This window comes from Barbus barbus, assembly GCF_936440315.1.
Source record: "Barbus barbus genome assembly, chromosome: 9".
NCBI classification, from domain to species: Eukaryota; Metazoa; Chordata; class Actinopteri; order Cypriniformes; family Cyprinidae; genus Barbus; species Barbus barbus.
This window is the reverse complement of record NC_136737.1, coordinates 17,030,886-17,045,689: the sequence shown is the minus strand read 5'-3', so window position 1 is coordinate 17,045,689 and position 14,804 is coordinate 17,030,886. Positions and strand designations below refer to the sequence as shown.

At 38.5% G+C, this 14,804-nt stretch overlaps 2 protein-coding genes across 2 annotated transcripts; both read right to left on the bottom strand.

The window, feature by feature from the left end:
* Positions 1-327: 327 nt before the first annotated feature.
* On the bottom strand, positions 328-7,483 carry LOC306875402 (vascular cell adhesion protein 1-like). Its single transcript, XM_079425922.1, has 10 exons — positions 7,299-7,483; positions 6,271-6,543; positions 5,583-5,888; positions 5,186-5,446; positions 4,237-4,512; positions 3,695-3,970; positions 2,402-2,713; positions 2,050-2,325; positions 1,577-1,837; positions 328-1,017 (listed from the first exon to the last, which is right to left on the bottom strand). The coding sequence occupies exons 1-10, from the start codon at positions 7,339-7,341 to the stop codon at positions 860-862; spliced, it is 2,442 nt and encodes an 813-aa protein (XP_079282048.1). The 5' UTR covers positions 7,342-7,483; the 3' UTR covers positions 328-859.
* A 2,006-nt stretch (positions 7,484-9,489) lies between these two features.
* LOC306875174 (G protein-coupled receptor 88-like) lies at positions 9,490-11,532 on the bottom strand. Its single transcript, XM_079425621.1, has one exon. It carries the CDS (start codon positions 10,749-10,751, stop codon positions 9,705-9,707), a length of 1,047 nt encoding a protein of 348 aa, XP_079281747.1. The 5' UTR covers positions 10,752-11,532; the 3' UTR covers positions 9,490-9,704.
* Positions 11,533-14,804: the final 3,272 nt, after the last annotated feature.

The following is a 14,804-nucleotide window of genomic DNA, read 5'->3' as shown; positions in this document are numbered from 1 at the left end:
GTTTTTCAGAAGGTTTGATTGGTCTTGAAAGGACGGAGGCACAAATGTGGAGTGGTTTATTTTTGGAAGGTGTGCTAGTTCTTGTTTTGATCAACTTGTTCTTGTCTCGTAGGAATTTTGGAAATGGCTTGTACACATGCTGTGTGAATACGTCTTTCCGAATCATCCCACCTTTATTGTGCTGGATGGAAAGAATAACATTGCAGGAAAACCGAAAAGCAAAAGTGAAATGTCAAAAGAGAAAGTGAAGCTTTAACAGACGCTGTGGATTCCTGTAACTCTAAAAATTTCCTTGGATTTTCCCATAAAACACTTTCCCAGATCAAATGACAGAAAGCTAGTTTAATAAATACGAAAATGAAAGCATTTGACAAAACTTTACACATAATTAAATACAGATTTTTTTTTTAGGACACAATCTACTTCGGTACATTAGACGGACTGGTATAGACATCTAAAATGTACCAAACAGTTCAATCAAAACTTGGTGGTCATTTTCTCGTAATGCTAAAATGTTTAAATATATAATTCCCAGGTTTTCAAGCTTAGACATTCACACTTCTTTAAGTGCAGACAAGGTGGTCTCAAAAACAGCTGACACTTCCCAACACAAAGACCACAAAGACACCGCTCCGGTTCAATTTCTTTCCTCTGGGGATGTGTGGCAAATCACGGTCACATTGATTGTCTCTGGCTGTGGAGAATGCAGTTTCCCATCCAGTTGGGTTATTGTCACCTGATGTTCAAGGTGATGAATCCAGTCACCTGCAGTTCTCGTTTTTGGGAGGCCCTGGCTCTGACAAGACAGTTCAGCCGAGTGTAGCTGCTTCCAAAACAGTCCATGGAATGTAAACACAGTCTACACTGTGCTCAGATTGCACTTTGTAAGGTCGTATGATCCCTTCTTTCTATCTCTCCACATGTACACCACAACACCGAGCAGCGCAGCACCAACTCCCAGGCAAATCGCAGGGAATAGAAAGTCTTTCCAGCCTAATGGAGGGTTGACTCTTTTCTCTGTAATGAAAAGTCAAAGAGATTGGCAAATATGAAATATGCTGTAAAATGTTTGCAAATCATTTTTTTTCACTTGTCCTAACATACAGCAATTGAGAAAACCTATGAGACATATACCCTTGGGTTTTGACATGGTACCTCAGGTGTGCACATCTGATGGACACTTTACTATCCCATCAGGCCATGGGAGAGGAGTTGTGAATTGCACTGAAGCGACACAACTTATGTCAGGGATCAGTGAAGCGACGCAATTGATGCCGGATATCACATAACAAGTTTGTTCCTTGTCAAATGTCACAGTACGCAATTTTGGCCGCACCTGAACCACTGGCCACAGTGAAATTTAATTGGTCCAAAATCCTACTTTACGTAAGTGTACATTAAGCATTAAATATGCTCTGATCGATTGGGATTTTGTCAGTTTGAACAAGTTACTTGTGCAAAACTTGACCGGCCGTGTCATGTCTGGTTAGGACATGGTGTAAATTCACAAACTAAATGTAGTCAGTGTACTCAGAAATACATTAACTTGATATGATATAGGACCAGTTCTACTCACCCATCACACTAATATTGAAAATTTCAGTCTCATAGCCCAGGTCATTGGTGACATTGATCTGATAAAGGCCTGTGTCATTAGGAGTAAGGTTGATCAGCAGGAATATACCATCGAGAGAGTAGACATTTTTCTCGCTATCCAGCTTGCTGAGCACCACCGTAGGAGGAGGGAAGCTCACGGAGTGACAACAGATGGTGATATTCTGCCCCTCTTGAACATCCGTGGATGGAAAGATCTCCACTGTTGTATTCCTGGGTGGTGCTGGGATAAAAGAGGCATAATAATTGTCAGTTGCCTAGACAGGATCAACTTAATAAGAGAAAAAACACAATTTATACGTTTTGATGAAAAGGAGAAGCAAGGCACTCTAAAAATGTGAATTTATTTCAAATAACTGTTGATATTTCAAACACTACAACATGTTGATACTGTGGCCACTGATTGATTTTGACCGGATGTAATTAGTAACTTACCTTTCACGGTAATCTCCACACTATCATTGTTGCTTCCATACATATTAGAAGTTTCACAAACATAGACGCCAGAGTCATCCAGCTCGACCGAAGGGATGGTAAACAATGTTTCAAGCCCATCACTGGTCATTAGCTCTGTTTGTACGCCATCCATCACCCTGCTCAGCACCGTACGCCCCACTGGAAAGCTGTCGGAAAGGCAAGAAATGCTCACGGATTCTCCTTCCTTTAACTCCATCAGTGGGCTCACAGTAATCGTGGTTGCTCTCGGGGGATCTGTAAAAGGAGCACAATGTTTAAAAACCCAAGGCAAATTCATATTTAAAAGAAACAAAGAAATACCTTGACTTACAGTGAACGGCCAGTGTAGTAGATGCCTTCTTTACTGCTTGAGCAGCTGGCACACCACGCATTTCCAGCAAAACTTTGCAGGTGATGCATTTGTCCTGGTCTTCGGTGTTTACACGGTAAGAATACTCTGAAGTCAGATTTATTGTCCCACTTGAAAATGACCCAGTTTCCGAATGCATTTCTCGCTCTCCATTCATCCACAGGATTTGGAAATGGTTGGCCGGGAAAACGTCCTGAGCAGTGCAGGTCAGTTTCATCATCTCTCCCACCAGAGAAGGCCCAGAATTTTTTATGACAGGACTTGTTGGAAATGCTGATAAGAGAAGAAAATGGAACATCTAAGCATTTTCAAGTATAAATTTGCACCGACTAATAAGTACAACAAGATTAAGAAGAACTTTGAACGACAACAGCTGATCGATATGTAGTACATGTAATGTAAACAAAACACTCCTTCGCACATTCTAAGAGTTGTTTTCCGCCGAGAGCCACAGAACATTTTAAGGACGTCTCTATGACCTCAAAAGCAATAATGTTTCTATCAGAGGAGTATTAAATTTTGACAGCATTATCCAATTTGATAACCTCTCAAGTCTTCGCTCATTCTCGTTCTGGAACATATAATAAATGCTTTATTTCCTGCATCAAATCAGTGTCAAAGAAGGCTATTTTTAAAACTTTCCACAAAGAGATTTAAAGAGACTTAATTACTCTCCACAGATGACTCACATTTAAACAGTTGGTTAATTGCAACTCAAACTCCTGAGACTTTTTCCTTGACAGTAAGATAAACTAGTTTTCTATTTAAATCTTGTAGTCTCTTATTAAACTTTTTTGTCAGAGCATCCCAACTAGCCAAACATTTTGGCTCAATGAGTTTTGGACAAGATTATTTGTTTTGTCGACCGAATGTGGGGAAAGTTCAGAAAACTTTTTGTGGATCAGTCTTGCAATTCCATCCAAATGACACATTTCACCTTCAAATGTTGATTATACATTCTCCATTCATCAACCAGTCAACTATTTAGTACAGAGGTACTAACTCTGGACCTTAAGATCCAGTTTCTTGCAGAGTTTAGCTACAACCTGGATTAAATCTACCTGCAATTTTGTACTAATCATGAAGACCTTGATTAGCTTGTTGAAATGTGTTTGATTAGGGTTGGAGCTAAACTCTGCAGGAAACTGGATCTCGAGATCCAGAGTTGAGGATCATTATAATGCTTGGGGACCTTTTCCCAATAAAATGTTTTAAAAACTTGAGACGGGATGGAAAACCTTTCAAGATACTTACAAAACACCTTTACTTCTGTCTGTTTGGACTTTTTGATCGAGCCACACGTGACCTCACAAAGGTAAGTTCCCTCGTCTTCCAACTCTACTAGATCGAAAACCAGCTGGGACTGGAAGCCATCTGTCTTATATCGCCTGAGGATCGTCATATTTGAAAGATTATTCCAGGAGAACTTGGGTTGAGGACAACCTGATGCCTGGCAGGAGAGGATCAGGCCAGAGCCTCTCTCCAACACGACCTCATCGTCCGGTTGTAGCGCCACTTCAAACAAATGAGCTGTGAGGGGGAAAAAAAGACCAATTTTGAGTTGGTGCCTCAAACTGAATTTGCAAAGCATTGAACTTCAAGCTCATATTTAAGATGGGAACCATAATTTGTTTAAGTGTTACTCATCACTCTCAAAGTGTCTTTAGGAGACAAAAGACTACAACTGATTCTGGCTTTCTGTTTTATACACTATTACAACCCACACTGTAACTGCACTCAACAGACCAATCTTTGTACTAACAATATCCACTAATCCCAGACGTTCAAGGTCTTACCTTCAACAGTTAGATTGAGAGTGGCCTCCTGACTGCCATAATCATTGAAAGCCTCACACACAAACATGCCAGAGTCGGCCAGCTTGACGGAATCAAAGGTAACTGATGTTTCAGCCCCTTCACTAAACGTTAGCTCTGTTTTTACACCATTCACCCTCCTGCTGAGCACCACGCGTATCACAGGAACACCGCTGGAATTGCAGGAAATGCTCACGGAGTCTCCTTCCTTCAGAGTGGATTGTGGACTTGCTACAATGAGGGTATCCATAGGAGGTGCTGCCAAGAAATAAAAAAAAAGCTTTAATTGGGAGCAAAACAATGTCTCAAAATTAGACTTTTTTTAAATGTTTTTTTTGACAGTTTTGCCTTTATCTAGATCGAACTCGGGTCGGAGTGCTGCCATCTAGGCTGTTGGCTCTCACCGAAATACCCAAAATTGAAAATTCTGTCATTAATTACTCACCCTCATGTCGGTCCAAACCTATAAGACCTTTGTTCATCTTCAGAACACAAATTAAGATGTTTCTGATGAAATCCAAGAGCTTTCTGACACTTCATAGACAGCAACACAACTACCACATTCAAGGCCCAGAAAGATAGTGTAGACATCATTAAAATAGTCACATCAGTGGTTCAACCTGTAATTTTATGAAGCTACGAGAATACTTTTTGTGCACAAAGAAAACAAAAATAACAACTTTATTCAACAATTTCTTCTCTTCCCTGTCAGTGGACTACTTTAACTATGTCCTTACTACCTTTCCTTGAACATGGTAGTACCATTGCTGTCTATGGACGGTCAAAGAGCTCTCAGGTTTCATCAAAAATATCTTCATTTGTGTTCTGAAGATGAACAAAGGTCTTACAGGTTTGGAGTGACATGAAGGTGAGTAGTTAATGACAGAATTTTCATCTTTGGCTGAACTATGCCTTTAAATGAAGCACTAACCTTGAACGACTACTAAAATGCTGGCCCTTTGACTTCCCAAGTCATTGCTAACTTCACACTGGTAAGTACCAGCATCCGTTAAGGACACGCCTTGCATGAAGAGATCTTGATGCTTTCCCATTTCCACAGACCGGCCATCTGGTTTAAGAGCCGTCCATGTAAACGCAGGCTTTGGCTTGCCCTCGGCCTCACAGGTCAAAGTTAAACTGGATCCCAGGGGGACGCCCGTCACTCCAGATACTTTAACATTTTGCGGTGCAGCTGTGAAAGCAATGCGAAAAACTAATGATCATGGGGGTCAGCTTCTTCAGAGAGGAAGTATAATTCCCACATCCGTTTTGGGTTTAAGTTAAAAATATTTAATGTTAATAATATACAATATGCAAGTGTAGCTTACAGAGAACTGTCATGGGTACAGAGGTTTCCTTCGTCCTCTCATCAGCTGGCATACCATCCACATGGAGTGATGCTCTGCATGTTATTGCCTTCCCATCATCCTCATTAGAGGAATTGAATTTAAAAGGAAATGAATATGCATCTTTTTCGTATTCTCCCTCATAAGTCTGAAGAACTGTGTCTCCATACAGAAACTCCACTTTAAGCAACTCCGAAGGGTGTATAGAAGATACTTCACAGCGCAAGACGTTTTCCTCGCCCAGTTTCAAGCTATCATATCCAGATATAACAGGGTTTTTTGGAAAAGCTGAAATGGATTCCAAGATTTAAATATTAGTCAACAAGCAAAACGAGTTTAGATATTTCATGCTTACGTGATGTAGCATTAAAAAAATAAATAAACAAAAGAGACCGGGGCCTGACGTCACATATCTCAGGTTTTGGACGTCACACAAACTGGCCAAAACAGTAGTTACCTTTTACATATTTGCTTTCTCATGAATTCATTTGAGTCATAATTGCTGTAAATCCATCCATTAGTCTATAATTTAACGTAATCCAGTGTTAAACATACTTTGAGAAATATTTACTGGAGTAAAATGTGTGACAACTTACCCCGGTCTCCTCTAACAGTGCATTATGAAGCCTACTAAAGTTTTATTGAAACTGAGAACATACAAGGAACTCACAATAAACTTGAATCTTTGTTGTGGCCTGTTTTGTCTCCTTTCCACAGGTTGCTTTGCACAGTATGGTGTTTTCGTGATTCTTCGTCACACTGTCAAAGACCAGCACAGATTCTTTGTCCCGTGAATCAATAGTGGCGAAAGTCGGTCTGTCTTCTAATGTGTTCCAAACAAACTTCACTTTCTCCGGACAAGATGACATCCTGCAAATCAAATCTCTCCTCTCGCCCACTTTGAACAGAACTTGGGGCGGCAGGTCCAGTACGTGGGAAACAACTATTCAAGAGAACACTGTCCATTAGTTCATCACTAACTCATTAGTAAGTCTTATTTAAGTAATGATGATTTAAAATAATTGTGCAAATTATGTATAATATGTAATTAAATCATAAAAGAGAATTTTGTTTTATAATGCTCACAATATTAAAGTAGCTAAAATATTACATTATTAGAATTTCAGTGCATCAATAACTAAAAATGCACACATTTACAAAGCAACTGACTAAAGAGGAAATGTGCAATTATGTAAATACAAATATTTCAAATTTGCATATGCAGTTATGGTAGTCTTATATAAAATAAAGATGTTTCATAATGCTCAAATCTGCACGTATGTTTTTTTAATATTCTGTTTTCATTTGAATTTTTGCTAAAGTTTTATCATTTTTGTTAAAGTTTTTAATAATTTTTAAGTTTTATAATTTTGTTGTGCGTTTGTCATTTTTAGTAGTTTTTGTTTTATTGAAATATGCCTATATACTGGCATAATTAGTTAAGCAAAATGTAAATGAAAATGTTGCTTTAGCTAAAATATATTTTTTGAAATATGTATTTTATTTCAGTCATTTTAAGTAACCAAAAAAAAAAAAAAAGTTTGGTTGTAGTTAACTATAATAACACTTAAGCTGCAATGCCTACAAGAAGAGCAGATGGTAAGACTCTAAAATATGTTAAAATATTCAAGTTACTTAGCATACGGAGTTAAAATCCTGACATTTGCAAGAAAGCCTGAAGTAAATTTATAAACTTACCTGCAACTGGCAGAAGCAAAGTCAACAGTAAAGCTGAATCCATGCTGTCCACTTCTGAAGAACATTCAAAGAGCTCCAAGAGAGTAAAACTGAGTTAATGTGCTTTCTTTCATTCAGCTCTTGATCTTATTTATAGGAGAAGGGGGTGGGATTGTAACCCACCTCCTCAGTATTTCAAATAAACCATGGAGGAATTCCCCAGCCCTAAATGCTTTGTGTTCTCCATCCCTCCACAGGCTCCCTCTGCTGTCCTGAAGGGGTTCTTCCTAATTACAGGAAATGTCTTTGTGTACACTTTGAAGATAATGAATATGAACTACCAGTGACAGATCGCATATTAAATATAACTGCCGGGGTTTTTATAAGATTGGGCAGATTATTTTTTTTCCCAGAAATACTGAATCTGGAAGAAGCAGCTAAAATCACGGAGGTAGAGGCTGTGGTGATTTATGTAGCCTAACTGATTTATTTTAAAGGGGTTTTAATTAGAAGTTAATTTATCTATTTGAATATATTTGATTAATTTCTGCAAATGTGTAATAATTAAAATGATAAAAGTATTGCATTATGTTTTTATAGGGAATTATGTTTTATAATGCTGCTTTGCACTTGTACCATTTTACTTTGAGCCAATAATCAGTGTCATCTTTCAGGACGCTGGCACAGATGCTTGCTCAGGTTTAACAATAGAGTCTTGTTATGTAAGCGAGCGAGTGTTCAAGTGCAGATACGGCTGGATGTAACTTTTTATCACCATGTCAACAGGGTTCAAAAATCCCATTCTCTCCACTGAACTTTGCTACATCGCAGGTGTTCTTGCACTGATTAAAATGTATAACATTGTGATTGAAAAGACAAGAAACATAAGAGATTTTGGCTATTTAATTGGTGCTGAAAACCTAAAAAAAAAAAAAGATTACACAGTTTACTTTATATTATATTTACATATATGATTAATATTATTAATACTTTTACGAAATAAATAAAATTAATAAATTACATGTTATCTTGATGTGTTAATATAAAATATAGTAATATAATTGACATTTAAACATGCTGTTAAATAAAATGTACTATTAAATATTAAGCTTTTGATACAAATTACTAATACACTATGAATATTAATTCTAGTGCTGTCAAACAATTAATCGAGATTAATCGCATCCAAAATAAACGTTTTTGTTTACATAATATATGAGCGTGTACTGTGTATATTTATTTTGTATATATAAATAAAAAACACATACATGTAGGCTATATATTTAAGAAAAATATGTTATGTTTATATATTAAATACATTTATATATAAAATATATATACATATACATGTAAATATTTTCAAAATATATACTGTATGTGTGTGTATTTATATACACAAAATAAATATACACAGTACACACCCATATATAAATAAAAACTTTTATTTTGGATGCGATTAATTGCTTGACAGCAGTAATTAATTCCAAATAAAATATATTAATATAATTGCCGTTAACATAAACATGCTGTTTAATAAAAAAGCACTATTAAATAAAATATTAAGCATTTTGCATAATATAACTATTAATGCCCTTTATGTACATTAATTCGAAATTAAATATATATGTAACTGACATTTGAAACAGGCTCTTAAAATAAAAGGCATTATTAAATATTAAGCATTTCACATACCTGTATACACTTTATGTATATTAATTCAAAATAATATATATAGTAATTGCCATTTTAAACATGTTAAATAAAACAGTTAAATAAACTAAGCATTTTATATAATAATATTATTATTACACTATGATAATTAATTAAAAATAAAATCTATTAATATAATTGACAATTCAAACAAACTTATGAAAATGCACTACATTTTATATATTATTAATCTACTTCATAAATGTGGATTAAAAATATGAATATAATTGATATTAAACAAAAAATGCACTATTAAATAAAACAAGCATTTATATAGTAAATAAAATGCACTGCTAAATAAACAAGCATTTTATAATATTGATACAGTATAAATATTTAAAATTAAAATAATATTTTAAACCCTTTAAAATAACTGTTAAACAAAATAATTTTGTATAAAAGCAATATTAAATCATAGTATTAATTTTATATAAAAACCATTTAAAAAAAAATAAAGATGAGAAACAACACAAGTTGAGATTTTTTTTTTTTATTTGAACATTCAGAAACATTTCTCATTTAAAAAGTGGCAGTGAAGCCTTCACAGTACAAAAAACACTTCACACTTCAACTTCCACAAAAATAAAAGGCTACAAAATCTTTACAAAGCACATGCAGCTCATGACTGAAAAATCACCAGCAGATTGTAGAAGCATCTTGGACAGGCACGAGCGAAATTTGGCCACAGTACTAGTCGTAAGCTTTTGCAGCTCTAGCTCAGTTCATCTCACCCAGAAATGCCCTGCGGCTGTTTTGTCTGGGGAAGATGTGAGAAATAGCATTGATGGTGATGGGCTCGACTCCAACCGTGGATCCCCGCAAGAAGTCTCCTCTCATCACAGACCTGAAGGATTTACGAAACTCCTCGTTCTTCCAGGTGTACAGAAAGGGATTGGACACGAATATAGTGCAGAACACAATCCACGTTGATGTCCAAAGCACCACGGACACCGGGGCGAAGAGTCCCACGACGAGAACCCAAAAAATAGGCTCGGTCGTAAGAATAAAAATAAAGCACACTGCGAGAACGTAAAAGCCGAGTCGCTTGTCCTTTCTGGGGAATGAATAAGGAAGGTTGTTCACGATTTGGAAATTCAAAATACTGACTCTTTTCACACTTATTTGCACTCGCCGGAAGATTTTAAAGTAGCAGTACACCACAACCAAAGTCTGTCCGATGATAGTAAACGCCAGTGTACCAGTAGCAAACCGACTGGACAAAACAGACACCGATGTTCCCTTCACAAATGAAGCATCTTCAGCATCCCGACACGTTTCGGCCGGATACCGAAAGGATGTGATCCACGGGAACAAGGAGCCCAAGGAGATCAACCACGATCCTGCGATCATCCATTCGGTGTGTCTCTTCTGATACAGGCTTTGATACACAGCAGGGGTTTTGGTGATCAAAACGTATCTGTTGACCGCAATAAGCGAGTGGGAGAGCAGCGACACGGTGATTCCCAGAAACAGCAGTGCTTCTTTGAACGCCTGGTAACCGATCACCAAAAAAGTCCCAGTGGAGGTGACCACTGCTTCGTGGGGCATCCAGAAAGCACAAACCAGCAGATCCGCCACGCAGCCGTTCACGATAAATGCATTACTGGCTGTGCGGAGCTTCTTGAATGTCACCACCAAATAGATCACCAGGAGGTTGAGGACGGTTCCCAGAACACACATGAAAGAGTAGACTGTAGCGAGGGAGATGCGCGAGCCACGTCCCAGAGCGCACGTCGACAGCGGCACATCTGTGTCGTTTGGCATGATGGGAGATGTGTGGATAATGTCATCTCATTTTATCGCATCTCTCATTGTGAGAGGAACGAGTGTGAGAGAGCGCAGCTCCCTTTGGCAATGCTGCGGTGGAGAGTTGAGGTTTATGTGTGTGTGTGAGAGAGTACGAGAGGCGTGAGATCAACAGGAGCCCACTCTGCATTCTCACGTGTTGTTCATTATTCCCAGGGTGCATAATCACTATGAAGGCAAGTAATTATTCATAATGGATTGAGCCTGTGATAATCAATAGAGCATATTATAATGGGCTCCCCATTGAGAACCTTTAGGAACACGAGGAAGTGAGTTGAACTTAATAGTTTGCTTGTGGAAATTCTGGCACCATTTACTCATCTTCATGTAGTTTCAAGCCTGTAGGACTTTCATTCTTCTGTGGAACAAAAAAAAAAAGAAAAAAAAAAGGGGTTTTGCAGAATGTTCATGCTGCTCTGTTTCATACAATGAAAGTTGATGAGGAATGGAGATATTGTTCACCCACTCTGATTTATAATTGCTTTTGAAGAACCAGAGCAAAAAGACGATGTATTGGCTCGTTCATTGACGAATTAGACTACACACGGATGCGATTTATTCATCAGGAATCAGACTACACTGACCGTGTTGCATGTTTCTGATTCACTAAACAGAACTGGCTCATAAATCTCATTCATAAAAAGAACAGTCTAATAAGAGTCATATTTTTAGGTTAAAGGGATAATTCACCAAAAATGAAAAATCTGTCATTAATTATTCACCCTCATGTCGTTCCAAACCCGTAAGACCTTCGTTTATCTTTGGAACACAAATTAAGATATTTTGATGAAATCCGAGAGCTCTCTTAACCTCTCTCTAAACAGCAACGTAACTACCACAGTCAAGAACATCGGTAAAATAGTCCATGTGACATCAGGGGTTAAACCTTAATTTTACAAAGCTACAAGAATACTTTGTGCACAAAGAAAACAAAAATACTTGCCACTTTCTTCACAGACAAAACTAGAACAATCAGTAACCAGTTCTCAACTCCACACACACAGGACCTCCATCCAACCACATCCACTGCTCTAACTCCCATCTTCTCCTTCTGTCCCCACACCGAGGCAGAAGTATCCAAACTTCTCCTCTCCAGCCATCCTGCAACATGTCCTCTCGACCCAATCCTCTCACACCTTCTCCAAACTCTCTCTCCCACACTCTTACCGGCACTCACACACATTATCAACACATCTCTCCTCACAGGCATCTTCCCCACAGCATTCAAGCAGGCTCGGGTAACCCCACTGCTCAAAAAACCTACATTAAACACTTCTCTTTTAGAAAACTACAGACCTGACTCTCTCCTTCCATTCGTAGCAAAAACACTCGAACGAGTTGTCTTCAACCAGCTCTCACTGTTTATTTCACAGTACAACAAACTGGATGCTAAACAGTCAGGTTTCAGGAGTGGCCATTCAACAAAGACTGCGCTACTCTCAGTCACTGAAGCCCTGTGAATTGCCAACTCCGATTCCATATCATCAGTCCTCATTCTGCTGGATCTTTCCGCTGCTTTTGACACTGTCAATCATCAGATTCTCCTGTCTACACTCTCATCACTGGGCATCACTGGGATTCCACTTCGCTGGTTTGAATCCTATCTCACCGGTAGGTCTTTCAGGGTGGCCTGGGGAGGGGAGGTATCCAAACCACATCAACTGGTCACTGGAGTTCCTCAGGGATCGGTTCTTGGACCCCCTCCTCTTCTCCACATACACTACATCACTGGGTCCCATCATACATGCACATGGCTTCTCCTATCACTGCTACGCCGATGACACACAGCTCTATCTCTCTTTTCAACTAGATGACCCGACGGTAGCTGCACGGATCTCAGGCTGCCTGGCGGACATCTCAGCATGGATGAAGGAACATCACCTACAGCTCAATCTGGCAAAGACGGAGCTTCTTGTCTTCCCTGCCACTCCGACTCTACAGCATGACTTCACGATTCAGTTAGGCTCATCATGAATGATTACCCCATCAACTTCGGTCAGAAATCTTGGTGTAATCTTTGATGACCAGCTGACCTTCAAAGAGCACATTGCAAAGACTGCTCGATCCTGCAGGTTTGCACTACACAACATCAGAAAGATCAGGCCATTTCTGACAGAGCATGCTGCACAACTTCTTGTCCAGGCCCTTGTCGTTTCCAGGCTGGACTACTACAATGCTCGCCTGGCTGGACTGCCATCAAACCTCTACAAATGATTCAGAATGCAGCGGCACGACTGGTCTTCAACGAGCCCAAAAGAGCCCATGTTACACCTCTCTTCATCTCCTTGCACTGGCTACCAGTGGAAGCTCGCATCAAGTTCAAGACACTGATGCTTGCATACAGAACGACCACAGGCTCAGCACCCTCCTACTTCCACTCACTATTACGAATCTACATTCCTTCCAGAAGTCTGAGATCTGCTAGTGAGCAACGCCTTGTGGTAGCATCACAGAGAGTCTCAAAATCACTCTCCAGAACATTCTCGTTCACCACTCCTGGCTGGTGGAATAATCTTCCCACCCCTATACGGAATGAAGGATCCCTGTCAATCTTCAAGCAACAACTGAAAACTCATCTCTTTTGGCACTACTTGACTTCATCCTAAACTCAAAAAAAAAACCTTAATCTTTCCCTCTATCTTTCTCTCCTTCCCTTGGTAGCTTGTACTTATTTGAACAATGACTGAGACTTGGTGTTGCGAGCACTTCCTCTGTCTGATTGCCTTCAAGACGAATCGCTTCTTGTATTCCCCAATTGTAAGTCGCTTTGGATAAAAGCGTCTGCCAAATGACTAAATGTAAATGTAAAATAACTTTATTCAAAAATTCTTCTCCTCCTCATCCTGTGACGCACTGCCATTATAGAGAGAGTATCACGACACATGCGCTTACTTCCGCTTCATATAAACAATGCATGTGCGTGTTCAATGTAAGCCGCGGCACCACGTCACATGGATTATTTTATCAATGTACTTGCTACGTTTCTGCGCGTTGACCGTAACCTTACTGCCTATGGGAGGTTCAGAGAGCTCTCGGATTTTATCAAAAATATCTTAATTTGTGTTCCGAAGAAGAACGAAGGTCTTACGGGTTTGGAACGACATGAGGGTGAGTAATTAATTACAGAATTTCATTTTTGGGTGAACTGTCCCTTTAAGAAAACACTGATAGTGTTGCATGTTTTTGATTCAGTAAAAAGAACTGGCTCATAAGCGTCAATGATTCGTTCAGAAATCGAACAACACTGGCCATATGAATTGACTAAAAAGAAATCAGCATGTGAGTCATTCATTTAGCAATCGGACAAATAATGGTCGCACTGTATGTTTGTAATTGATTAAAAAAAAAGACTCATAAGAGCAAAGTCCCTTTAAGGTATTCTAGACTTTGACGAGTCATTCATTTGTACAGGAATCAAACTACACAGATCTCAGGGTATGTTTTTGATTCACTAAAAACATCTTTGATTTGAGCTGTAGATTAAATCGAATCAGTGCATAGTGCTGGATACAATTCAATTATTGGCGTAACGCACACTTTCGAGCTTTTTATTTGTCCTTAAAAAGGAGCAGCTTGAGCATTTTCTTCATCCGTTTCTCAAGTGCTCAAATCAAGTATAGGTTAGAAAGAACAACTGTAACAGTTTTGACATGTCAAGCTGACTTTACAGAACTATTTCAAAGATACTTAAGCACTGTTATTATAACGAGTGCAGCAGCCTTGAAACCTGCTATTTGCTTTGAGTTGATCATTGAGTTTAATGTGTATTCAAAGACAGACATTATACTATGATAAACCGAATGAAAGGGCTCGGGAAAACACAAAACCATAATTTCAATTAAATATAATATTACACCTACAATAGCTATAATGTTACCGTGACTGAACTATCTATTAGTTCTTAGTAGAACATTTTGGGCCTACAAAACAGTTTTCTTAAAAGTGGGCAGAAGAGAAAACACCGATAAAAGCACCAAATTGTGTAGAAATTAAAGTGACATTGAGATACTT